The 26,285-nt window shown below is 36.8% G+C and overlaps 1 protein-coding gene across 1 annotated transcript in view; it reads right to left on the reverse strand.

Moving 5' to 3' along the window:
• Positions 1–5,348: 5,348 nt before the first annotated feature.
• Positions 5,349–26,285, reverse strand: part of LOC127468896 (uncharacterized) — a 76,381-nt gene continuing 55,444 nt past the window's right edge. The window contains exon 2 of the mRNA XM_051782527.1: positions 5,349–6,178. Coding sequence (XP_051638487.1) covers positions 5,349–6,026 — 678 coding nt within the window. The 5' untranslated portion in view covers positions 6,027–6,178. The remainder of the gene's footprint in view (positions 6,179–26,285) is intronic.

Here is a 26,285-nt window from a genome sequence, read left to right on the forward strand (position 1 = left end):
AATTTACTTGTTTCTGAGCCTATGCTGTCTAGAATTTGTCTCCCATTCTGTTCACTAGTCAAGATTTAACAGGTTGACAACCTTCCTGAACTTGTAATCCCTTTTAGTAAATGTTTTGTATGCAGGTACAGCATGTCACCACTATTATACCATCTGCATAAATTTTATTTTGGTTTTAGAAAGAGGAATGGGGAAGTTTATAATCCAGAAAAGTAATTATCCATGGAGTTTACACCATGCCTCAGCTAATAGATTCATATTAGAATTTCCTGTGTTATTGAATATAGGAATGCTATCTGAAACTACTTACATCTCTCTTGTTTTAGAAATCTTCTTTCCTCAGTTTAGATGAAAATTGTATTTATTTTTTTTTTATTTTAAACTGGACATATTGTAGTGATTTATATTTTCTATATGTAGCATTTTTCCTCATTTCATCTTCATTTCTGAAATCCTAGCAGTTTCTTTTACATTTGGATTTCTAAAGCTCCCATTGGAGTAGCAAGTTTTTTTCCCAGAATTTTTCATGCATCAGAGACAGAATACAAATAAACAACCAAAACCTCCCAAGCAAAACCAACAACAAAACCAAAAAACCCAACATAAGAGTTAGACAAAACAACTACATATAAATTACAATCTGACATCAGAATAATTTAGCAGGGTAGCAGAGGGATAATTTGCATTTATTGGATTCTAAGGTAAAAAAAATGAATTATCAACCCTCAGTAAGACTAGACTTCCAATAAATCTCCAAAGGTATTTCTTCTTTTATGAAAATATATTTTATGTGACACCTAACACTTCTATTTGATCAGCGAGATGATAAAGTTTGTTTTGGATCAAACCAGTGTTCCATTTAATTAATAATATTTGTAACAATGCTAGTGCTGGGGACCTACAGTGAAAGTTTCTTTTTAAACATTCCCTTTGTCTTGGTGTAGATGATGGTTTATGCACAAGAAGTACAAGATTTAGATTCCTTTCAAATGGTTTGAGCAGTATTTTTAATCTCTGTATAAATAGTAAATAGCAAACCCTTATTAGTATTTGGACTCAGGAAAATTTAGCGCAATTAGGTTACAGGTTCAACTCCCATTATGTGGAAGAAAACTTATTGTATTTTTTTTCTCAGTTGTCAGCTATCCTCTAAGTTTACTGATGCCCCCTTTTTCTTATTTCGTGGAAGTTATGAAAAAAAATCCTAGTGCTAATAATGCTCATTGTTTTGTTTGATTTTATCAAATCCTCCTTTACTCATCTTTGCTTGGAAATAAACATTCTAAGTGATTCTTTTTTTTTTAAGACTGCTTATATCAGAATGAGTATTTCTGTTGCTGTAGCACCTCCCACGAAGCTTTCAATTCAAGTTCATAGATTTTGTGAAACTCATAAGGGGAAGTGTCAAGACAGGCTTAGATAAGGGTACACTCTAGGACATTTTCTGAATAAATGGAAAGAGCTTTTTTCAAGGGTTTGTCTCTTCTTGTACAACAGGAATAGAAACAGAATGTGCTGATAGAAAGGTTAAGATTGTCATCCTACTGTTAAATTAACCTAGGAGCAATATCTGTTCTCAAGGATTGAGGTGTGTAGTTGGAATCTGACTCCAGCATATTCAAGTCTACTGTGAAGTATTAAATCAAGTTTCAGGGAAAAACTAAGAGTATAGGTGCCATCACAAATGGATGCTGAGAAGATTCAAAGGAAGAATAAGCAGAATTCTCTCACCAAGACTGTTACCATCTATATGATGCTCTTTGGTGTTAACCGTGCATAAAGCTCAGATTCCTCTCTATCCTTTTGAAATCTCTCCAGCTTTCTACAGGAAAACTCAATAGTTTCATTGGATCATCCTCCAAAAATGACTATAGCATTGTTTTCCTTCATTTTTAACATTAAGGTTTAAAACAAAAGAAAACAAAAGATCAATGTAAAAAAGTTTTAAGATACCTATCTGATATATTTGAAGTTGACAGAATTGCTTTGGCTAAAGAAGACGTAGATATTTATACATCCTCCAATCCTATTTCTGTTTTTTTATATAGCATATGACAGACTCCAGAGTTATAAATTACTATCTGTTACATTGTCAAATGACTCTTTAGCTCTCTAGCTAACCTTAGCTTCTTGCCTCTCCTTTGAAGCTGGTGGATCATTCTAATTCTTGCTTCAGATTTTCCTTAAACTTAGATTCTGACAACTACATTTATGTTTTCACTGATATTCTTAAATGAGAAGAAAATTAAGACCAGTTGTTAAAAATATCTCACTTTATTCCTTTCTAACCTTGTTTACAACTTTTTAATTAGATACTTAGATTTAACTTCTGACACTTTTCAGATGACCAATTCTCCACTTCCCACTTTTCATCCCAGAAAGTTCTTCTCATCAGAAATAACCTCCCATTTGTCTCTCCACCCTTGTTACCCTCCTACAAGTATTTGTAAGTACATCCCGCCTCAAAACATGGCAAACTTGGCTCTGTTCCTCTAATATTCCAGTTTTATCCCACATTTGATTAAAATTAGTTGTGGGAGCAGTTGTGTGCTTTCATAGTCTGAAGCAATGCTTGCTGCTGCCCTGCCCTGTCTGCAACATCTCTTCCCAAGCTCTGATGCCCATGATGATGACAATGCCCTCCTAAGCTTCTCCAAAGCTGGCACCCTGCCCTCAGCCCCTTGTACCCACTGCTGTACCTGTCCTACATTCTCCCTTGCTTTGCTGACAAGACTCAAGGTAAGGCTCCTCCTGGTATGGTTTATAAAACTCAGGAGTCACTTATCAATGCTGACATGCAGGGGTCTGTGATTGTAGAAAATGTGGACATAGCTGGGAGAAAATGAACCCAAAATTATTTGTGATGTTTGTGGGAAAAATCTCTATACATCTCATGCAGAACATTCTCAGCATTTAGTCTGAAAATGGCTGCAGAAATGCCAGGAATAAAAATTCGAGAATTGAAGCCTTCATCCAGGAAGACCAACATGAAGAGAGCAAAGATGCATCTACACAGATCCATCAAGCTGATGTACTTTGGAGCAAAACCTGAGGAATCTCTCCCAACCCTGAAGATGTAGCAATACCTATCAGTAAAGCTGATTATACTCAGTTACAGAAGTAAATCCTCCTAGAAGATCAGCAGAAGCTCTGCATGGACTATTACGTGTATCAATTGCTTTATACTGATTCTCATCTCTATGTTCAGCAACTGGAACTTGTCCCTCCTAATTTTTATTGAATTTTATAAATTGTTTCCTTTTCCTATTCTCCCTTATGAATGTTCTGCTGTCAGGAATTCTTTTCCCCTAAGTTGTCATCTTTATTGCAAAGCAGATGTTTCGTAAGTTCCTAACACGATATTTATTTCAGTCTTGTGTTCTTTGTTTTTCTGTGACACTTAGGAGCAACTGGACCTAAAAAAAGTTGTAAGCTAGCACATTTGATTTTTTCTACTGTGGTGCAAGTTCCTTCACCATATCCTGTTAATTGTTTTTTTCACTTGCACTTGTTTCTAATTAACTAAGCAGATATTTAAACTGCTTATGCCACTTACTGCGTTACTTAGTTATGCTGAGTTACTCTAACCTCCCCCCTTAATTTAGCCTAAAAGATTTCAATCCATGTTTTCATATTTGCAGAAGATAATTAAACATTTACATTGCATTTTTAAAGTTTAATGTACATATTCAATTAACACTGTAATTAGGTTTTCATTGTGAATAATTTAATGTTCAATTATTTCTTCACCATTAAATGCTGCAAACAGACTTGCTTAATAAAGACAATTAAAACTCCTGAATGAAACCACATATATAAAGCAATTTTTAAAATTTAATTATGGAAAATATCATATGATTCATTTATGAAGACAAATAATAAATGTAATAACGCTTGGATTAGTTAAAATGGCAACATTAATAAACTATGTAGAAATTAGCCTACAAAATTTTGGTAACTTTTATGTCAGAAGTAGAGGTTGGTTGGATACAGCTACCATAAATCACAAAGATTTAACTGGGCATCAGGGGCATCATTTCACTCATGGATATGGGAAAAGAAGGGGTAGAAGATGACTAAGAACGTTGGTTCCTGAATTTCATCACCCTCCTAAGAGTTTTAGTAAACCAAAATAACATGGTCTTATCTTGCAGTTTCAATTCGGAAAGTTAGTTGGAACATTTGAAACTAAAATATTGTCTTATTTTTATAGTCCTAAAAAAAGTCTTTTAAAATAATCTTTTCATTAAAAAAATTATAAATTAACAAGAACATACATAGCATAGAATCTTGAAAATAAGGCATGAAAAAGAGATGCCTACTTCATACACTTCACAGTGAAGTATATAAAAAGGCTAAACTTAAATAATCTACAATGAAAAAACAACCACATTTTAGGAAGAAAATTTTTTGTCATTTTTTTAATTAGCTTCAGCATGTTATTCAAAGAAAAATGGTGCATTATGGTATTGATCACAAATAAAAGGCAAAGCTGAATTGGTCTCATATGTATTTGCAATTGGCTCCTATCCTTGTTAGACATAAGGAAGCAGATTTTTGACTTTCTGGCAGCTTCGTAAGTTGTTTTTTTACAATTATGAAGTGCCATATGTGGGCTAAACGAGAAGTTAAAGTCGCAACATAAACATTGTGAAATTATATTGTGAAATTATATTTCTGAATAAAACTTTGAGACAGGTGGGTATTGAAGTTTTTCTTCAATATATGTGTAGAACTTTGGTATATGGAGAGAGTTAAGTGTTTAACATCTCTAAATAAAGAAATACACCCAGACTTGTATAAGTAGGGGGAAATAATAACATTCCCATATGTGCTGAAACTCTGATCTGTACTTTCTTATTGGGAAAAAAAAAGAAGTATTAAATATATTTCTCTGGTGTGTCATTCTTTTTTCTGAACTGAAAGATGCTGTGAGGCACAACACAATGAGGTTCAGTAAGTTACTGAGATAAGGAAGAGGATGTCTGAGTTCTTTTCTGATATATGTTAGGTATGATTTTATATACTGAATTGTAAGGGCAGGCAAGATGAGTTATGACAGATCTTTGTCAAAAGAGAACTATTTTATTTTTATCTATAAAACTGTGTGTAGCCCACATGCTTGCTCTTATTCTTTTTCTGATGGCTCCTTATGGTGACACCTTTTGGTGGTCCTGTCAGTTCTAAAATTCCAATATTAAATTACAGTAAGAAATGACCCTTAAGCATAGTTTAATGCCAAGATCTATATGTCTTCTGAGAAGACATTCTGAGTGCATTCTGAGAAATGCACTAAGCCAGTCATCATCATCATGGCTAGGCTTCGCAAACGAAGATTTGGGAAGGCTCTACCCACATTTGTTACAGGCCCGCTGGCGGCTTATGAGGCCAATACGTGACAGACATATCCGATTACATAAGGTACAGCAGAAAGACTCCTTAGATGGTGTATTCTGCAACACACGGTTCTTTCTGCGTTGCCTTTTTTCCTCGAGGGTGATCCTGCGTGTGTTCTCGAAGGAGACAGCTGCGTTATAGATGGTCTGTCTCCAGGCCTCCCGATTGGAGGTCAGAGTAGACCAGTTATGGTGATCAATATGGCCAAGGCTGAGATGTTGTTTCAGGGAGTCCTTGTATCTTTTCTTTGGGGCTCCTCTCATGCGGCAGCTGGTGGCAAGTTCACCATAGAGCATGATCTTAGGGAGGCGGTGGTCCTTCATCCTTGAGACGTGCCCTGCCCATCGCAGCTGCGTTCTCAGCAACATGGCCTCAATACTTGTGACTGCTGCTTGTTCTAGAACAGACGTATTGGTCACATAATCTGACCAGTGGATGTTTAAGATTGAATGGAGGCAGCGTTGATGGAAGCGTTCTAGGAGACACAGGTGGTGGCGGTAGATGACCCATGATTTGGAACCATATAAGAGAGTAGACAACACTATGGCTTTGTAAACACCGGGAGCTGCTCTATGCTGATGACACCGCCTTTGTTGCCCACACAGAAGCAGCTCTGCAGCGTTTAACATCCTGCTTTGCAGATGCTGCTGAGCTCTTTGGGCTGGAAGTCAGCTTAAAGAAGACAGAGGTCCTCCATCAACCTGCACCTCAGGAAGTCCCCCATCATCCCCACATCACCATTGGCCAATCAGAGCTCAAATCAGTCCAACAGTTTAATTGCCTAGGTAGCCTCATCTCCTCAGATGGTAAAATCGACGGAGAGATAGACACCAGTTAGCAAAGGCATACAGTGCTTTTGGAAAACTCTACAAAAGAGTATGGCGTAATAAACACTTGAAGAAAAGCACCAAGATCAGTGTAAGCCAGTCATAATCCTCAAAGAAACCTACCTCACAGAACAGATTTTTCCACATATAATCCAGTTGTAACACATACTAAGAATCCTAACAGCAAAAATTGAAATCAATAAGAGTTCTGTTTGGCAAATAGAACACAGTCTATATTGTGGTGGTTTGAGAGCCCCAAAAATCCAATTTTCAAGCCTCCCCCTCAATTTACCTCAACATCGAAGAGTAGTTTTTCAGGCAGGCACAACTCAACATAGCAGAAGGGAATATGTACATTTATAACTATATAAGATAAATAGTGTACAAACTGAAAAGTGATTATATACACCATACTAACACAATCCTACCACCCCTTTGAGCCCCTCCCACAATCAGTTCAGGAGAAGCCCTCAGGCTGATAGTCTAACAGTCTTTCTCTCTCATTGGGGTATCAGGGAAAAGGGTTTCTTCTGACCACCCCTCACCAGTCTCAGCTACTTGCTGAGGTCTCCTCTTCATCACAAGGTCCAAGGAGATAGCTCTGAGTCCTTCCTCCCTGGTTCCGTGAAGGTTTCCTCCCAGGGGTAAGATGCTGGTTTGAGTCCTTACCCAGGACACGCCTGCTGCTAATTGGCTCTCTCACTCTTCTCCAGCTGCTGCAGCTCTCAGTTTCGCCAGTCTACATCCAAAGCCGATGCAGGGCACCTCCGAGCCTGCTTGGCCTGTCTCCAATGTCTCCTGGAGTTATTCTTCTCCTGGCACCGAGCTTCTTTCAGCCCGTTCTCCTTGGCTCAGCTTAAAATACTGAACCTTAAAATCCACCCCATGCAGTGGCGGGGAAGGGGGGGGAGCCCCCTCGCTGGCTACAGGCATTCAGTCTAGTTATGAGCTGTCCCGAGCTCTGCAGTCTGGCTGCAGGCTGGGGAGGAAGGGCTTGGCCTCCCCGTGAGGGGCTTGCCTCTCTCCCTCTTACCTTAACGGGTGTGAGTCTCTCACAACACACACACACACTCTTACATGCTGCCTCCAACCCTGGCTAAGCCAGGGCCGTGGGGCACTGGCCCCCCCGGGTTTGGGGGGGGGAGGGCCCATCCACCCCTCCAGCTACTCTCTCCCTCTCACACACTCTCATACACAACTCCGCCAACTCTGCCAACTCACTTCCGACTGGTTGTTGATACCTAACTTCACAGTAGCAAAAAACGACAGCTCCGATTAGTCCTCCAGTGGGAAACTCTCCTGAGCCCAACCACCCTAGTACCGGGGGGGGGGGGGGGGGGGGGGAAACCATGACAAATATGTATTTGTTCACAGCATGCAAATAAGAACTACACAAGATACACAAGATAGTCCTTACTCACCTGAGCTTTGCAAAAGATCAACATACCTAATTTCTTTAGATTACCACAAAAGAAAATGCTTTCAACCCACTAAAGTTGGCTGCTGTAAAAGATTAAATTATAAAATTTAAGATGTTAGTTGCTGTGTTTTGCTTGGTTGGGGCTCTTTCTTCAAATAGACACCACCTTTTATGATGCATTTACAGAAGCTAACAATATGACCGACAGAAAATGAGAAATGCTTTTCATGGTATAGAGTAAGAGTGTGTACTGATGCTAAATTATATGTTCTTCATTTTACACTTCTGAACTTAATTTTATTCATCTTTCACTATAATTTGGCTAAGAAATTGAGTATAGTGTTGACAAGATCTGGTCTGTCTGGGTTATTAAGCCCTCAAACTTCTTTAGCGGGAAGTTCTTTTTATACTACAAAATCCAGAAGACAGTCTACCTATATTTGTTAAAAAACAAAGAAGTAAACCTTTTAGAATTAAAGGCAAGTGTCAGAGAAGATATGAGATACTGTTATCCTTCCTGCAAAGGTGTCTCCTTTCTTGTTTTCAATCTTTCTGTCCTTAACAGCAATGACTAAATGACTCTCAAAGTGTTTGCTGTTAAATGTTCTGTTTCCAGAAAAAATGCAGCAGAACAAGCGCTTGCAAATGACTGTCAAGATGCAAAAGAAACTGTCTTCCTAGAAATGGAAAAAAAATTTCAATTTTCACAGCTGTAGAATAGCCATGATATGAAGATAAAAGAGAACTAATTTCTCTGCTGGAGCTTTGTTGCCCTTTTGGTGTGAATTTCAAAGATCTTCCATACACAGTTTCACAAGTCATTTCTGGCCATGCAGATTTCTATCAGTTTATGTAACTTCAAAAAAATCTATGTAAACTGCAATCTAGCAGCCCATTTAACAAGAATAATTGGAAGTAATTAAATATTTCTTGTAAGGAAATATTGTAAGATCTAGCTAAACTAGTCAGTCTACAAACAGTGTTGATTACCTGACTGCTATAAAATAGTGCATTCAACCATATAACTTACAGTTCTGTGACAATTTTAAAACATCATGTATACATCCTTGTTTATGCAAGGTCCACAGGGTTGAATGGGATAATACACTTGTCTTGTAGAAGTTTTTTGCTCATTTTGAATACGCAGGTAGGCAGCATTGTGTCTCCTTTATATGAATTCATTTGGGGGCAATATGGATGGATTGTTATTTGTGTGCAGGCAATTCATGTTCTACTGATGGTCCACTAATGATGTTGTCCTATTTATGACAAAAAGCAATGTTTTAGACATACTCATTCAGAAGGGCTTTTGAGAGAAAAAAATATACATACTTATTAGAAATCACAAAGCCTAAGCCCCAACACCACAGATGCTGGCACCTACACTTTTCATGATTACTACCTGGAAATGAAAATTTTTGGACCAAAAACTATGAAAGTGATCATTTTAACAAAATGCATTTTTGAAAAACGTAATGATTGTCAGTACTTACTTGGTATCAAATTGTTGCTGTTCCAGATTTGAGTGCTTGGGTATTTACTTCTGGATAATGCAAACATGGAGAAAAGTTTATGACAATCGCCTGTGTTGTACTTTTTAATCAGTGTGCATATGCAGGAAGAAGCCTGCTGAAGCAACAAAACCAAGTAGAGTTGCAGCAAACAGTCTATGATTAGTAGGATTTATTACAAGATTGAGTAGCTTGAAGTCAGACTATCTTATACATTGCCTACAAAAGGAGTATGTAGCATTCAACACTAGCATAAGACTCTATGACTTTCAGAGTAGGTTACATTGAAATAACCCATGGTAACACATACTTTTGAAATAGATTTTTGGCAGGTTCTTTGCTTTGCCTGTGGAATTCTTTGCTTTTGCATTCAAGGAAAATTAATATCAAAGAGTCTTTCTTCAGTTCATAAACCTTACATAGAAATGCACTGAGTTATTTGTACAGTACTGTTTATTGCTTAGGACTGCTGGTCGATATACATATCATTAATGCAGTTCTTTTCTCAGGAATAGGATTTAAAAAAACCCCAAACATTGGCAAGGTATCCGTAAAAAAAAGGAAGGTGGATGAGAATAGCTATATCTACACTTCCAAATCAAGTAGAAGTGTTGTTGATATGTATAGATTTTTCTCTCTTGGAAACCCACAATTCAGTTGCCCAGTGCACAACATTAGATGGTGACATCTTACTCGATTATTTGGATATTGTAATCACCAGAGTGAAGCTTATTGGACTTGAAATAAAGTGGTATTCCCTAACATAAAGTGCAGCAGAGCCAAAACTGGCATTAGTTTTATGTGTTCCTAGCAGAGACCTAGACACGGATCCTGGTGATTTGCACTACTTGGTCTATGGCTCCCCTCCCTCACCATTTATCTTGGTATTTTTTGCAAAATGCCCTGATTTTTCACCTCTAAGCTAACTTCATATCTATTATGTACATTAGACATTGCTTATTTCTAATTGTATAATTTGGTTTAGAATTAGCTTCAGCCTGCGTAGTGTAATGTACACAGCTTTATGCTGTAGAGTAGAGGATGCAAAATATCTTCAAAATGCTAAGAACATTATAATGCTCCTTCTTTTGTTGTAAGATCAATAGAAATTCTATCCTGGTTCTGATCTTACTAACCAGCATCAGGTAGGAGTTTGATGTGAGCTTATGCTTAGCTGTGATTAGCTTTTACATTTTGATGACTTGTGAGTATGAAAGACTGATGGTGCAGGTATAAAACCACTTTGAATAGGAACATAAATCAAACTCTATTATTTATGTTTCTATGCTACCAAATCCAGAAACTGAACCTTTCTGAATGACTTGCTGACATTATGAAAGAGAAGTTGTACCTCAGCCTACATCTGTACATCTGTACATCTGTATACTTGATGCAGAACTCAGTGGGTGAGATCTTTGACTTTTATACAGTTATGGAGAAAAGCTGGGTGATCATAGTCGCCTTTTCTTGCCTGAAGGTGTATGTAACCCAAACAAGTGAAATACATGTGTTTGACAGAGATAATGGCTTTTCTTTTTCTCCCAAGAAAATATAATTGTTGAGAAATGCTTGATACATGGTCACACAGACTTGTGTGAATAGTTATGCCTGAAGTACATCAAAGGGAATTCAAATTTATATTGTTATGTTTATACCAAAGGTTAGCATGCTGATTAAATTTTACCATCTTTCTAGACTCGTTACTTACACCAGCCTTTAAAAGAAATAATATTTGTGTGTAAATGCTTTCTTTCCCTGATGTATCCCCTGATGTTTCACTGCCTTGTCTTACTCTACTACACTGTTCCATGATGAGAAGACATAGGGTTTAAATTTGAAGATAATATTTTGAAAACAACTCGTTAATTCTTTTATATGCTTTGTAAACTTTGAGTAAACTCACTCTTCTATTGCTTGCTTATGTCTTGACTGACTTCTAATATTTTCCACATAATGGAGTTTATTTTGCAAGATGGATTACAGAAAACCTTTTCTCATTCATCAGAAATGTGCTACCTTAAGTCACATTAATCCACATTATTCTCTGCTTGACATCTGCACCACTTAAAATGCGACAAACAGGTTGTCAGTGTTGTAAATTATACTACTGTTTGATTAATAACATGCATACCTTTCAAAAGAAGAGAAAGCTCAAGCCAGATCACATGGTCTTTATAGGATTCTGTCTGCCATTGCAAGTTTGCTTTGACTAGAAAATGTTGTAGTTGATGATAGCAGCCATGAAGATGAACTAGTCAAATTTCTGACTTCTATTCCAGTTGAGATCCAGCTGCAGGTGGCATTGATTGATTCTGATCTATTATAAGGTCAGCAAAACAGGCCAGCTTAAGTCAGTTTTATTCCAGGAGAATGATAACAGCACAAACCAGCTTTGAGCTCATTTCAACCACCTCAGGTTGGTTTCAACCAGCTGTGCTCATCATCCATGTGTGTACGAAAAACAATACTATGTTCAGTAGATTTGCTGCCAAAATATAAACAGGCATTAGTTCATGGTAGAAAAAAATTTATTTTTGTATAATTCCTTCAAATTGCTTTTATTGAATCCTTGGATTTCTCCGGACCCTAGAGAGGAACAGATCCCATGCAATCATGGAGTATTTTTGTGGCTCTTTTTCTCATCTGAACCCCTCAAGGTACTTTTATATTGAGAAAGAATAACTCTTAGGTATTATGCTATAAATATAATATTTGCAGGAAATAAGCTTGTAAAAAGTATATGGAACAAAGAATGACAAAATTCTGTTTCACATACTGAATCCAAATAAGGCAAAATGTTATGAGTCTAGAGAAATTCTCAAGTTGCAGAGTTACTAATTTTCACCAGATTGTGGTCTATAAGACAGACCACTTGTTTATTAGGTCTACACCTTCAGAGTGACAGTGATAATTACGCACATATGTTATTTTTAGTGCTAGTTTAATTATCCCAACTGAACTCTGGGAAGGGTTGAGGCATATCAGTACTTTATCATGTCTGCCGTACCTGTGGATGTCTAAAAGCACAGATCACTTATGCTTTGCAAAATTAATCAGTCATGTACTCCACATGTGAATGTGTATGTAGTACCAGTATATGATCACACTAAAAAAAATCCTCTTTTAGATTATGCTGTTTCATATTTTGCACTCATGCTAGTGCAGTGGAATTCTGTTAATCTTCAGTAAGATTAATTAGTAATTCTGCAAAGGAAATAAGCATCACAACCCCTTTTTTTTTTTTACTGTCTTGTGTTGTTTCAAAACTTCAATATAGTAAATGTGTTGTGTTGGGTTGACCTTGGCTGGCTGCCAGGGCCCACAAAGTTACCCTCTCACTTCATCAGCAAGGCATGGGGAGAAAGTATGACAGAAAGTTCATGGGCCAAGAAAAGGACAGTAACTTCACTCACTGTACTTGTAACCGACTGACACCACTTCTTCTTATTGACACTCAATAAGGTACATTATTCAGCAAACTGTAGAAATCATACAAGAGTATGTTTTCAAGAGATAACAGGCTGTTTCAGGGAATAAGTAATTTTGTTTTGTCAGAGGAATGATGTTGCAGGGGACACAGCAACTTTAATTCAGACAAGATGCCAAAATCATATGATTTCTAACCCTCCAACTTTTGCTGAAAACTGTCCTATTATATTCTGGTTACTACAATTTTTGTATCAGCTGCTCAGAATTCTAACTCAACATGAGAGAGCTGGAGCACCTCTCCTATGAGGACAAGCTGAGAGTTTTGGGGTTGTTCGGCCTGGAGAAGGGAGACCTTATAGCACCTTCCAGTGCCTAAAGGGGCTAAAAGAAACTGGAGAGGGACTTTTTTGAAGGAGATGTACCAGCAGAACAAGGGAAAATGGCTTCAAATGGAAAAAGGACAGGTTTTGCTTAGATACTGTGAGGGTGGTGAGGCACTGGAACAGTTTGCCCAGAAAGGTTGTGGATGATCCAGCCCTGGCCATGTTCTGGATAAGGCTTTGAGCAACCTGGTCTGGTGGAAGGTGTCTCTGCCCATGGTAGGAGGCTTTGGGACTAGGTGATGTTTAAGATCCCTTCCAAATGTTAGCATTCTACTATTCCATAATTCTATCAGTTTCTGTTTTAGGTTAATCAATGACCTCATAAAAATAGAAATGTGAAATAATGGTTGAAAAAGAAGATGGAAAAGACAGTACCATGTAGTTTTCTTGACAAACTAGGCAAGCTATCAAAATAATGGCTGCAGAGATCTGTTAATTAAAGATAAATATTACAGCTTTTTAGATAATTTGTTTTCACCATCCATTATTAAAAAAAAAAGTTGCAGCAAGTTACACTCACACAGGTTACATTCAGTTATGATAAAAATCAATTTAGAAACATTTGTGTTTCTGAGAAGAACATTATTTTTGAAAAGAAAAGTAAAATTTACATATGAAAGAAACAAAACAAGTAGTATGATAAAGGACTCAGTCAGATGTTAACAGGAAGCCATGGACATTGTCTGTTGTCTACTTCTGTCTGTTATATGGTGTATCTTGAGTTTGCCTAATCACGAACTATGAAGATTCTCTGAACTTTGATTTGTGTTTAGCAGACAGAAGAGGGATGACCAGATGACCAGGAAGGAGGGATGACAATACCTTTGTGAAGTTGCAAAGATGCGTTCTACTTGCAGGGCATTGTCTTACATCCCACACATCCAAAGCAGCATTTTCTCTACTATAATTCCTTGTAATCCTTAGTTTAGAGATGTGTCAATGGAAGGAGGTAGGTGTGTGTGGAGTGAAGTATCCCGGAGATGTCTTGGGTATGACATATTTTAACCTGCTGTTGCAATTCACACTGAACTGAGAGAGGGGACAATGTGGTTACTGTCATGTGGAAAGACTATGAAAGCATTTAGGTGGCTGGATCAGGAAAGAAAGGTGAGAAATTTAAAGACAACTGTGATCTGACAAGTATAGTTAAGGCAATAAATCCACCTGCAAAATGTAGTGGGAAGTCTCATGAGAAAATCCAATTTAACTGAAAGTTTAAAAGGCAAAATTTTTAATCAAGATATCTTAGCTAGTTAGTTTCCTTGCCTGGGCAACTATTTTAGTGGCAGTAGCAGCAAAATGACCTCTGTAAAATGAAGGGGAGGGAGTAGCGAGGAGATGAACTTTTTTAGACTTTGGAAGCATTTAGATCAGTTTCGCAGTATGTGTTAAAAAAGTCCTGATGCTTTAACATTCTACGTATGTTTGGTCTCAATCCATAGAGTATTTCTTATGTTTGTCTGCATGATGGAATATCCATTCCTCCTGGGAGTTTAACTTTGACAGAACTTCTCAATACATGAACTTCAGCAGTTTATGTGAGAGTGATGAGAAGGCAACCCAGAGTAAAATAAACAATGCAGACAAGGGGGCAAACTAGGGTGAAAAGGACTGCTGGGGACTTAAAGAAAGGAAAGAGAAAGATGTGGCTGAACAGAAAGGGAGCTTCTTTGGATCACAGAACATTGATAGGGAAATCTATTTGTTGGCTGGACGCCAAAGAGTCCCTGTTTCTCCTTCATTTTGAGAGTTAGTGTAAAATACTTATACTGTCAATTTCCAACAACATTTAAGCACTCAAGTACTCCACCTAGTATTCTGTAATTCCATCTCTGTCTAGAAGGGAGTTTGAATATATTCAAGTGTCTTCCTAAATCAAGACTATGGATTTAATGTTTGAGTTCCAAGAGAGTTGTCATCCCTCCAATACATAGCCCTGAAAGTCAGGGGTTGCAAGGTGGAAAGTTGAACATATAATTTGTTGTAATGGTTTTGCACAGCATACCTATGACAAAGCTTTCTGTTACACTTCAAGTCTATACAGGCAATTGCTGGCAGAAATCCACCAAATACATATTTGCTGGGACTAGTTTTAAAGTTATTCTCCATTTTCATTTTAGGTATTCACACAAATACACTGTAAAATGTACATACAATCTACTTGATGATCTCTTGTAAGTTCTTGTCCCTCTTCCCTGTTTTAACGGAAATATGTAAAATAGGAGTTAAATCTCATTAATAGTTCTCATTTTCCATGTAGAATGAGAATTAAATCAAATTTTGGATTACAGTGTGAAACCATAAATGTTATCAAACCCACAGTACTGTAAATTCAGAAATTGTTTTGTTCCAGAGGTTCAGTTTACATAGTTTTCATGTTCTTTTCAGAATTCTGAGCTAGATCCTCACCACTGACCTTTACTTCTTACTTGAAATTCTATTTTATGCTTTATCCAGTTTATTTTTAAAATACTTGAGCTTCTAGGATTTCACAATAACATTACCTAAATGGCCACGTAGCTTCAGATACCTCATTTACGTGAACTCTAAGACTTCTGTTGACTTCTGTAGGAGTTGCATTGGCTGTCTAGACCACAGCTGGAAGATGCATTCTGACTATCATAATGAATTTTGCTTTTTTATCATTCCATTACTTCTAGCTCAAAATATATTGATTATGCCAATCCATGAAAAGACTATGTTCCTCTTTCTACTGAACCCAGATGGAATCTTGCCCTAAGTAATTTTTCTTTCTCACTGTTGTGAAATCTCATTGTCCAGCTTCTCTCTGTACTGTCTCTTTTCTTCTACACATAAAATAATTGACTTTTATTTCTTTATTGCTGATCTCTAAAAACTCTCTATGGTTTAGAATTTTTAGGCTGTGAGAAAGGAGGAAATGAGGGTAAAAGAAAGTGCCTATGAGCTCCTTGCACTTGTATTGTTTCCTAGGAGATCAGGTGTCAGTCATGCATTCAATCTACTTCCCCTGTTTCATTTGTGGCAGTACTGGAAAGTGCAATAAAAAAGAAAGTGCATAAAAAATGCCTTTAAAGTTTTTTTTTTCCCTAAAACCTGCTGCTAAATAACTCTTGATCAAGTAAGTGACTCATTTTTATATGCAGAGACTTTCACTGCATATATACATCATGCTGCGGTCTTGGAAGCACTTATGGTTACATATTTTTTTATAATAGTACTTTACTAAATACTAGGTTCTTCACTTCATAGACATTTTGAGAATTTTGTTTTAATGGCATCATTTTGGTTTGAGCAAGTTATAATATTTCTAAATTTTTTTATCTTAAATAATCTCTTTTTTTCCACATAGATTCAAATCAGTATTATAAATCTGAGGGTCATTCTCAGGGAATTTGAATATCTTCTATTATATACCAAATATTTTCTGCTCTACTTCCTTGATTTTTATTATTAGTGGGGCATTCTGAGAATTTGCAATTTTCACTGGATGAATTTAGAATTCTTCTAGATGAAAGTAGATTAGAATTTTGATTTTATTTTGAATATTCTTAACTTTTAATACCCTCTTTATTACAAATTGAACTATTAAAATTGCAAATAATATGGGTAACTGACATTTTGTACTACAAGACCCTGCTTTCACTTGCTTGAAACTTTGCCAAACTTTAACCACTGGAGGGGAGATTTTTTTATGTAACCACAATTTAACAGGAGTTTAAATCCAGTGTTGAACTCTGAGTATAAGACAAAAAAACACTATGATTTTTGTCAATTATGGTACAACAAATTCACTGCTAATTCATTTTTTGTTTTATAAACACCATAAAAAAATTGAATTCTCTGTTGCCAGAGACATTATCAGGTGCCATCTGTCTACTTGAAGATAATACAGAGCAGTATAAAAAGAACCAAAATTACTTTATATCATGCTCTGATAGAACAAAAAATCATCAGGTGCCCCAACCAAAATGAAATCACATCTGTACAAACAGTCTATTCAATAGGGTCTTGGAACTATAGTCTAAATCCTATTATTGCAGTTATTTCTGAACTGGATCAGAGGCAAGAGGTTTGCCATACCAAAAACAATCAACTTTGAAATAATATAGTACATTCTTTCATAAGTCCTAAAATAAATTGGCATGTGTGTCCTTTATTTCAGCCATGCTTTGCCATCTTCTTGAAAATTTTCATAAATTTTACCAATTTGTAAGGCTTCAAAATATTGTGAAGACAGAAAGATTCAGATGTGTCTTAGGCTTTGGTTGTTAAATCTCAGGATAAGTTATCTTTACTAGTTGAAGAAGAAGTTTAAAAAAACTCACAGTAGAGGAAAAAGGTAAAGGGTGACTGATAATTGAAGAATACTGGAGGACAGTTTATTAAAAAAATTGACTAAAGATGGTTTGCTGTACAGATGACAGGGAGTATAACTGAATAAAATAGGCAGAAAGCAGAGAAACAGGTCTAAGGATGGTAAGTGAAGAACTGAATTGGTCAAGTAAAGATGCTGAGACAAGATGTTAATGGTGGTGAGAAAGACTGAATGGAGAGTGGGGGTTGAGCAAACCAACATGCAGTCCTGGCCTGTCCCCCTTCCACAGCCTTGAAAAGAGCTGAAAGTATTTACATTTCACTGTTCTTTTGTTTCATATCACATACTGTACAACATGGAAATCAGTTTACATCTTAAAATGCCATGCACAGGTGTGTGCACACAATGCAATTTGCATTGTGTAACTTCAGCATCTGAAGTTAGGAAATGACAAATGGATCTTGCCTTGCAACTTTAATGCATGAGAATTAAACAACCTTGAAGTAGGACCTTGTCTTATTCATTTCATAGACTGGAGGTGATTCATTCATTTTCTTCATTTATTAAAAAATTGAAAAAGTGTCTAGTGAATGAGGACACTGAGACAAGAATGGATATGGGAATGTTAAGTGATGATTGTGAATAAACCTGCAAAAATATGAGTGTTTTTGGAAGGGGAGAGAATGCCAAATGTTTCACTGTGGCATTTTCTCAGGACATTTTCTAACTTATTTACATTGTAAATGATACCAATAATTTTTTTTCTTAAGAATATTCAAACACAAACACCTTTACTACACGAAAACAGTTTTCTCCCACAAAAATTGGACAATAATTAAATTTTGTCTTAATTCATACAAATATTTCTGAAATTTTAATTCTTGAGCCCTGAAAAATAATCCATTATACACAAAGACATAGAATACCTTTGAGGATCATATTCTAAGCTTTATCTTTCTCAAGGTGTGTGAAGATAGCCAAGTCATTTACACTACATTTTTCTACAGTTGTCTGTAGTTATATATTCTTAATTTTCTAAGTGTTTGACATGAGACCTGGGGTCTGATTTGAAAAGCTCTTGAGCAACAACTTTACTTGGAGTTTTCTTTGGATTTTTAAGGTCTATAAACTGCTAAGTGATCTGTAAAATCAGATCACACATCTCTGATGGGATGTTCTGAATAATTTACCACTTTTCTCTCTTATCTCTGTATCTCAGACTACCAATAGAAAATAAGCGTAACAATGCCTTCCTCCCACAGAAGCTTTGTGAAGTACAAAAGTACCATATAAATGTCATGTAAAAGAGTTCAGAAACACAGTCAAATATTTGTTTCTACAGTAAGAAGCTTGTAGTAGTTTGTGTTAACCAAGGCCTAGAACCATTAAAGAACAAAAATTACCAAAACCCCTCTGAATATCATTTTATATCAATTACACTGAACATAAAGGACACCTGTAAGGTAAAAACACTGTGCTGACCACTAAAGGAAGACCAGCTTACTGTTGCAGAGAAAATTTTGTATCTCTAATTCCTTGAATTTATGCTTTTGCTTGTGAAGTAATAATTACTACTACTGTATGCATACATGAATATTGTTTTCTTTCTTGCTCAAGTCTACCCTCTGAATAAGTCTAGTCCATTAGATAATCCTTCAGTAACATCTTTCAGATGTATTCGTAATTCAGGTTTCTTAGTTAACAGACATTATATGTATTGCTACTCAGCTAGTCACAAAAGATAACAATAAGGGTCTATTTTGTTTTAAAACACTTTTCCAAATTCTGTTGAACTTAAGCCACTCAAAATAAGCATAATCCTTAAAAGGTGTTAAGACTTTTAAGTGGTTTGTTTATATATTAAACCACAATCTATATCTGTGATTAGAAAAAGAGTATTGTATACATTATATACCATTTTCACTTCTTCAGTTGTCTCATTTTTAAGATTATGAGGTTGTGATAAAGTGGACCAATAGAATCAGTATCTACAATAAGACAGTGAAAATAATGGCTCGAGTGCTTTGCAACTGGTGTTGGGGTAATGAAATGATTATATAATCCTTTATATTCATTTGTATAAATTGTCTGCAGGGGAATATACTTCAGTGGGAATTTCTGTCAGTACTGGTATTTCTCTTTAGATTACAAAGTGTTATGGGACCACGAAACTGTGAAAATATTCTTTCTCACATACATTGAAACTCATTCACTGTGAGAAATATCTCTAATTAAAATTTAGAAGACGGCCAAATAAAGTGAAACAAAGAACTTTATGAACAGCACTGGGTGCACGGAACTCATTACCCGGTTCGAGCACACCCAACCGGGAGGGACGAGCCCTTTTTAAGGTCTCTTGATTTACATAACCACTCCCTCGCTCCTGCCATGCCAGGCCTTGCTCTTTTCTTCCTTCGGAGGTAATCTTCGCCTTTTGGTACAGTTCATTGGCTGTCCTCATCCACCTGTCAGGTTGTTTCCCTGCCCCCAGCCACATGGTCCCTTGGCAGCAAGCCCAAACTGGTCTCACTGCCTTACATGTTTTCCAATTTGCCTCTCTACTAAAACATTAAGTTAGCAGTAAGTAACAGTGATTAGAACAAGAAGAACAGTAATCAAAGCAGTGGCCAGAAAATGAGAACAGTAAACAAAGCACTAAGCAGCAATAAGTAACAGTGACCAGAACAACATGCAACTCACCAGCTCCTGACCACAAAATGGCTCTTCAATCTCCCCAAATGACCTTCAGATATCTCAACATGAGGTAACCATGGAAATCCCTGCTTGTAATAAAACCGCCTTATATTTCCCACATCCACCAACTAAAGAAAATATAAAATAGCTTTACATTTAGGGGTTGCTATACTTGCTTTTGTGTCAGCAGATGTAAGCAGTAAAATTTCCTCCTGTACAAAGACACAAGAAAAAAGTTCCAGGTGAAACTGATTTTTTTATCAGTGGGATTGCTGTATGTTTTTTCATGATTCTCCAGATAGAAATATGCTTGCATGCAGTGTACAGTCGAGGTATGCAAACCTTTTAAAAATGGCAGATGTATCACATTTATGGCCTGTGGATTGTAGAGCTACCTATCTATGCAATTGCAATTGTTCTTTGTCTGGAAAAATCTGAAACTTTGCTTGTATCAAGACAGATTTTATTTTTTATTTTTATTTTTTTTTTCTGGAAAAGAACTTGTCCAGAGCAAACCAGATATACCATTTCCCTCTTCTGGTGGAATTCCTATAAAGCATGAGGATTACACATTGCAGCTTCTCCCTTCTACAAAAAAGAGCTAGGTTAAAAATATGAAAGTATCTTTAATGAAATTACAGATCTAAATGATCAGAAATGAAGATGAAAATCATTTAGTAAATCTCTAGGATGGTGACAGTATGTGCCAAAGAGGTTCTAATATGGCTGTAAGCTAAGGACCAGATAGTTTTAATTTTGAAAAATAAATGTTGAAAAGTAACTTAGTATAGTGTGCAAAGTCAGCGACCATGTCATAAAATATTCTGAAAAATAACAGTAATGCCACTTGAATTCCATTAAATTCTGAACTGTTTCAGCCATGGAATTTGTCTGACATGTTATTACAGTGCAATGGGCAGTTACCCAAGAGCTTAAGGACACTGCTGTGGGATTATGCACAGCAATGGTTGAGCCTGAGTAGTAATATCCCGATTAAATGGCAGTTAGTTGCCTGAGAAGTCATTTCAAAAGTTGTTCAGTGCCAAAAATATTGATGTTATGCATTATTCAGTTCTCTTTTTAATCATAGAAGGACAATAATATGTGGGGGTTAGTTTATTTGTTTGTTTTAAAAGAAGAAACTGTCATTTACTCCTGTATACTTGTGCTTGATTTAGCATAGTTTTAAGGCAGGAAGTGGTGGCATTTTGGAGGGTTTTTTAAGCTTATTTTTCACTTACTCCCTTAAGCATGTTAAGCATTTTTGCAGATGAACCATTGAGACTATTAGAAGAATACCAGTAATAACATATTAATCATTGAGAACATTGTCTGCACTCTCTCCAAAAACTGACCTTCTACTCTAAGTGGCACCATATTAATACATTTTATTTAAATAATATGTGCATTGAGTTTTGAAGACCCAATGTGTTTTGTGGAAGAGTAAATTTCAGGAAAATATTCAGAATTATATTAATTTAACAGTACAAATATTCACATCAATAATGGATTCTAGGCATTACCTGTTGAGATAAAGTATTGAAACAGCTTTAGTCTTGTTTCCAACTAAAAGTAATGGAAATCACTTGAATTTTGAATATTAAATACTTCCAGTGAATTCCTTCTATTATCCATCAACCATTAACTATTTCATAAATTATTCTGAAAATAAATTAACCAAATCAAGGACTAAATTACATTTGATATAATCAGAAAATATTTCATGGATGATTTGAAAAATATGGCCTATATTCATTAGATAATTTTTTAGGCTAGAAATCAGCTTAAAGAAGACAGAAGTTCTCTATCAACCTGCACCTCAGGAAGTCTTCCATCATCCCCATGTCGCCATTGTCAAATCAGAGCTCAAATCAGTCCAACAGTTTAATTACCTAGTGTGGTGGTTTGACCCCCCAAAAATCCAATTTCTAATCCAAGCCTCCCTCACACAATTTGTTGCAGTGTGAGAGGTTTTTCCAGACATAACACGAGACTCAGTATGGGGGGAAGGGAATTATATTATAATTATTACTTACACAAATAAATACTATAATAAATTATATACACAATTCTAACTCTCTCTCCTATTGTAAAACAATATTTACATCAGATCAAGTCCCTCCTTTCCCTCTAATAAAAGTTCAGAAAGGAAGAAGGAAAGACCCTTTCCACTTTCAGGGCAGTAGTGTCTCTCCTCTTCAAAGCAGTAGTCATAGCTGGAATCTCTCTCTCTCTCTCTCCATTACACACAAGGGAGTCTCTTCTCACCCCTCAGCCCTTCAGCTCCAACCGAAGGTCTCGCCCTTAGACTGCGATAACTGGGACAAAACTTGCTTCACCATGGTCATATCATGGAATACAAGACACCCCATGAAAGTCCCTTCCTCGAGGGGTCGAGTTCCCATGCATCGGAACGTTTAGGGCAGCTCTCAGATCAGTCTTTGCCCCAAGCATCCTACCAGAGCTCCTTTGCTCTGTCTCAAACTGCCAGTGTGGCAGCAGGCGGGGGGGCAAGGCCACTTCCACCGCATTCCATCCGACCTGTTCTGATCCAGCTTCAGAACGTCTCTGAGCTTCTTAGCTCCTCTCTCCGGTGCTGCTGCATTTCAGGACTCCCTTCAAATGGAAGTCCACCCCCTCCTTTTAAGAGGGGTCTCCAAGGGTTTTTGGGAAAGTAATTCAGTCTTACCCCAAAACCAGTCTCTGCTGAGTTTTCTTTGCTCTGTTGCAAGCTCTCCCTCCTGCGGGAACATCTCTGTGTCTCTCACCCTGGCTATGTGCCATCTCTGCTGCTGCTGGCTATCTTCTTGGCTTTTGGCCACAGCTCTCTATTCGGTGCTGTCTCTGCTGCCACTTTTCTCTCTTCTGCTGCCCACTCACTGCAAGGAAATTTCCTCCAGTTCTAAGTTACAGTACTTGGCCGAGTTTAACACTGTTCCAAGCTCCTTTGTCCACCAGCAGGGCTTGCTGGCCCCTGCCTCCTCATGGCTCAGACCATGGCTGCCTCTCTTCCAACTACATCATCCTCCTTCTTTTCTGGTCTGGTGTGATATGTTTTAATTTTGCAGGGGTGCTGATTGGGCCAACACCAAGAAACACCACCGCTCTGGAGTTAACGACTTTCCAACTCCACAGGAAAACCCTTTTTAACCCAGGACACCAAGATAGCCTCATCTCCTCAGATGGTAAGCTTACAGTATAAAACAAGAGTAAATGAATACTCATAGCAAGTTTATATTTGTGGATAGTTTCAGCTGCTGGTGAATGATCTTTTAATTTGAGCATTTTAGACACAAATAAGTGTTTCTAACTCTGAAGGAAAGATGACTCGACAGCATGTAACCGTGAAATACTTTGTTTCCCCGATTCTCAGTATAAAATTTTCTTCGCAGTGAGGTCTAAACAAAGGACTCTAGAATAAGTATCTCTAGATATGCATAAGGATGATAGATCAGATTTTAACTGCTGGAAAATATGCCATACAATTTATTTTTACCTAGCAGCACGGCCTTCTTTTGGGTGTGGGAGAATAAAAAAGCATAATATCTACCTTTGGTATATTAAAATCTTCCAGCACATTTTCACTAATATGTTATTAATCTCCAGTATGTAGAGATTTTTCACAAATTATTTTCTCTCTCTGTTGATTTGCTGTAGACAGTGGAACACAAAATATGCAAAAGAATATTACACAAGGGTTTCTGAAGGTATAAAGAGAGATTTATCATCTACACAGCATTGTGGGATTGCCTGGCCCTCAGCACTATATTTTTCACATCAAGAATGAGTAACGGAATCAAACCCTGCATCTTTCTTCCAAGAAACTGAAAGGGTCAGAATTTCAAAGACTGAACAGTTGCTCTGTGAAATTTTGAAGGTCCCTTCACCAGTTAAGTGCCTTATTCTCCAAATTTTGACAAGGTTTTCACGCCTAGGCTTTTTGACAAACTCCTCAAGGCACTTACATAATCTTTACTTGGATGTCTGAAACTCTTCATATATGCAAATAAACATGAGATCACCCTGACGGTACATATGTAATGACACAGAACTGGAGGAATTAACTTAAAAAATGCTACATATAATTTTTAATTGCAGAAGAGGGGAATATTATCACAGAACTGCAAACAGAAAGAGCATTTTTTTCTTAGCTCATGTTTAGGAGGTTTTGTGCACTTCTGGGATTTTTTTTAAGCAGTAGAAATGCTAACAAACAGAGGTTGTTTTTACCAATTACTTTCAAGCCACAAAACAGAGAGATCACATCATGATTGATTTTGACCTTTGCTATCTATACACCATGTTATGTATGTGCCATTTTCTTGTGGCATCTGCTGAATACTGAGAAGGTATGTGTCAGCATCACATCATTACCTACAAATTTATTCCACACTCAAGGTGCTAAAAATTAGTGACATTCAGGCTTTCAAATCAGTCTGTACCCTTTTGAAAATCTCACGTTCCCATGTGGTGAATTCAAAAGGTTGGTTACCTCTCAACAAAACCTCACATAGTCTAAACCTCACATTGAGAATACCCCAATAGTTTTGGATCAAGTGTCTGGAGAAGGTCCCTCCAATTCCAGGGTCCTTGAAACATTTCTGTCTTTTTCCTAAGGAAATCAAGAATTATACTGTACAGGTCATTAAAGGGATTAAGTTCCAACTGAATTAAGAGGTGAATCCAACTATCAGGTTTTTTGTGTTTTTTACCCACTTGGAAAAGATAGTAAGGAGGTGAAAGCAGAGTTTCACGTAGAAATAAATAACAGTATAGTAGTATTCCTCTAATTCATCTGGAGTCCAGGCTCAAGATTATTGTGTGAGCAGTATATGGCGCAATCTCTAATTCTTCTCAGCAGTGGGCCACTCAACTCTCTAGTTTTCTTGAAAATCAATGTTTTTGGTTTTCTGGGGTTTTGTTTTGTTTTATTTGTTGTTTGGTTGGTTGGTTGATTCTTGTTTGTTTTTGTATTCTCTAAAGTATAGAAAAATGGAACATTAAACAAAATAAGAAAAAGCCTTTCTTGGTACCCAGGTCTTCAAAGCAAAAATCCTCAAATTCAAGCTATTACCCATTCCAATTTTCTGTAGAAAAAAATGTTTTGACAGTTTCTGCACCAGTGGCTAAATTGGCTTAGATTATGACTGGCCTATGCCCTCCGTGTGCTTCTAATTGAAAATGGTTGCTGATTCCACCTTAGACTAGACACACAGCAGGGAAAGACCTGTCTAAGTCAGGAGAAGAAATGGAAAATGCTCCGATTGTCTAGCTGGCAGCAGATGAACCAGCCAATGGGGTTTTTTTGATCTTGTTTTACAGATTGTTCAGAAAGGGATGGAAAAATATCCAGGTTGATTGCTCCTGTAAGTTTTGCAGACATTTCTTCAGAGAAAAATCTATGTGCTACAGGCTATTAGCTGAAATTAATAATTCATATGGAATGCATGAGCTCAACATGTCATGTTACTTTGTCAGATCTTGGACGGGATGCTATAAGCACAATGCATCGGCACATCTCCAAGAGCAAACCTGTCAATTTTAAAATCAAATGTATAATATTAAATTCATTGTAGGGGTATCTTCAAGCAGCCAACCTTAACAATTTATTTTTATGTGTATTTATGCAGCTAGCTATCAAGTATTTTAGCATTTCATAGCTAGTGAACACAAAAGGATTATGAACATGGTCAAATCAAGCTCTACTTTTGAACTGGAGAAATGTTTACAGAAAATGTACTGTGGTCTTACACTGTGGTGTATTACATTGCTAGCGAAAGAAATAACCTGGAAAGTCAAAATATTGATTATTTATTGTCAACTACTATATTCTTCTGAAGGAGTATGAAAAGGGGGAGGTAATGGAAATACATACTTACTGTTTATCCAAAGAAATGCCTGGAAAAGACTGGCTGGCCACTTCTCCTGTATAAATTTGTAATAAAAAGAAGTATTATATATGCGCTAAGCGCAAAAAGGCTAATTAGCCTAAATAAAACTAACACAGCAACATTCTGTGATGACTTGAAAAAGAAGGTTCCTATTTTGCACAGAATCTATTCTCTGCAATGCATGTTCTTAACAGCTGCCTAATTTGTCAAACTTAGGTAGTGTCACATCAATTTAGGCCATATACCAGTTTGACAAATTTGGGTGACTTGGTACTTCTGAGGTTTTAGAAGTCTGTATACAAGCAAGAGTGCAAACTTCCTTTTCCCATTGTAACATTATCTACATTTATGCCCTGCATCTCAAAGTACATTTACAGTTAATTTGTACCTCTCAGAAAAAAAAAATTGTGCTTATAAAATTCAAAGAGTCTCCTTA

The sequence above is a fragment of the Manacus candei genome, unplaced genomic scaffold (genome assembly GCF_025592945.1).
Source record: "Manacus candei isolate 608988 ecotype Guabito, Panama unplaced genomic scaffold, ASM2559294v1 h1tg000016l, whole genome shotgun sequence".
In the NCBI taxonomy this organism is placed as follows: Eukaryota; Metazoa; Chordata; class Aves; order Passeriformes; family Pipridae; genus Manacus; species Manacus candei.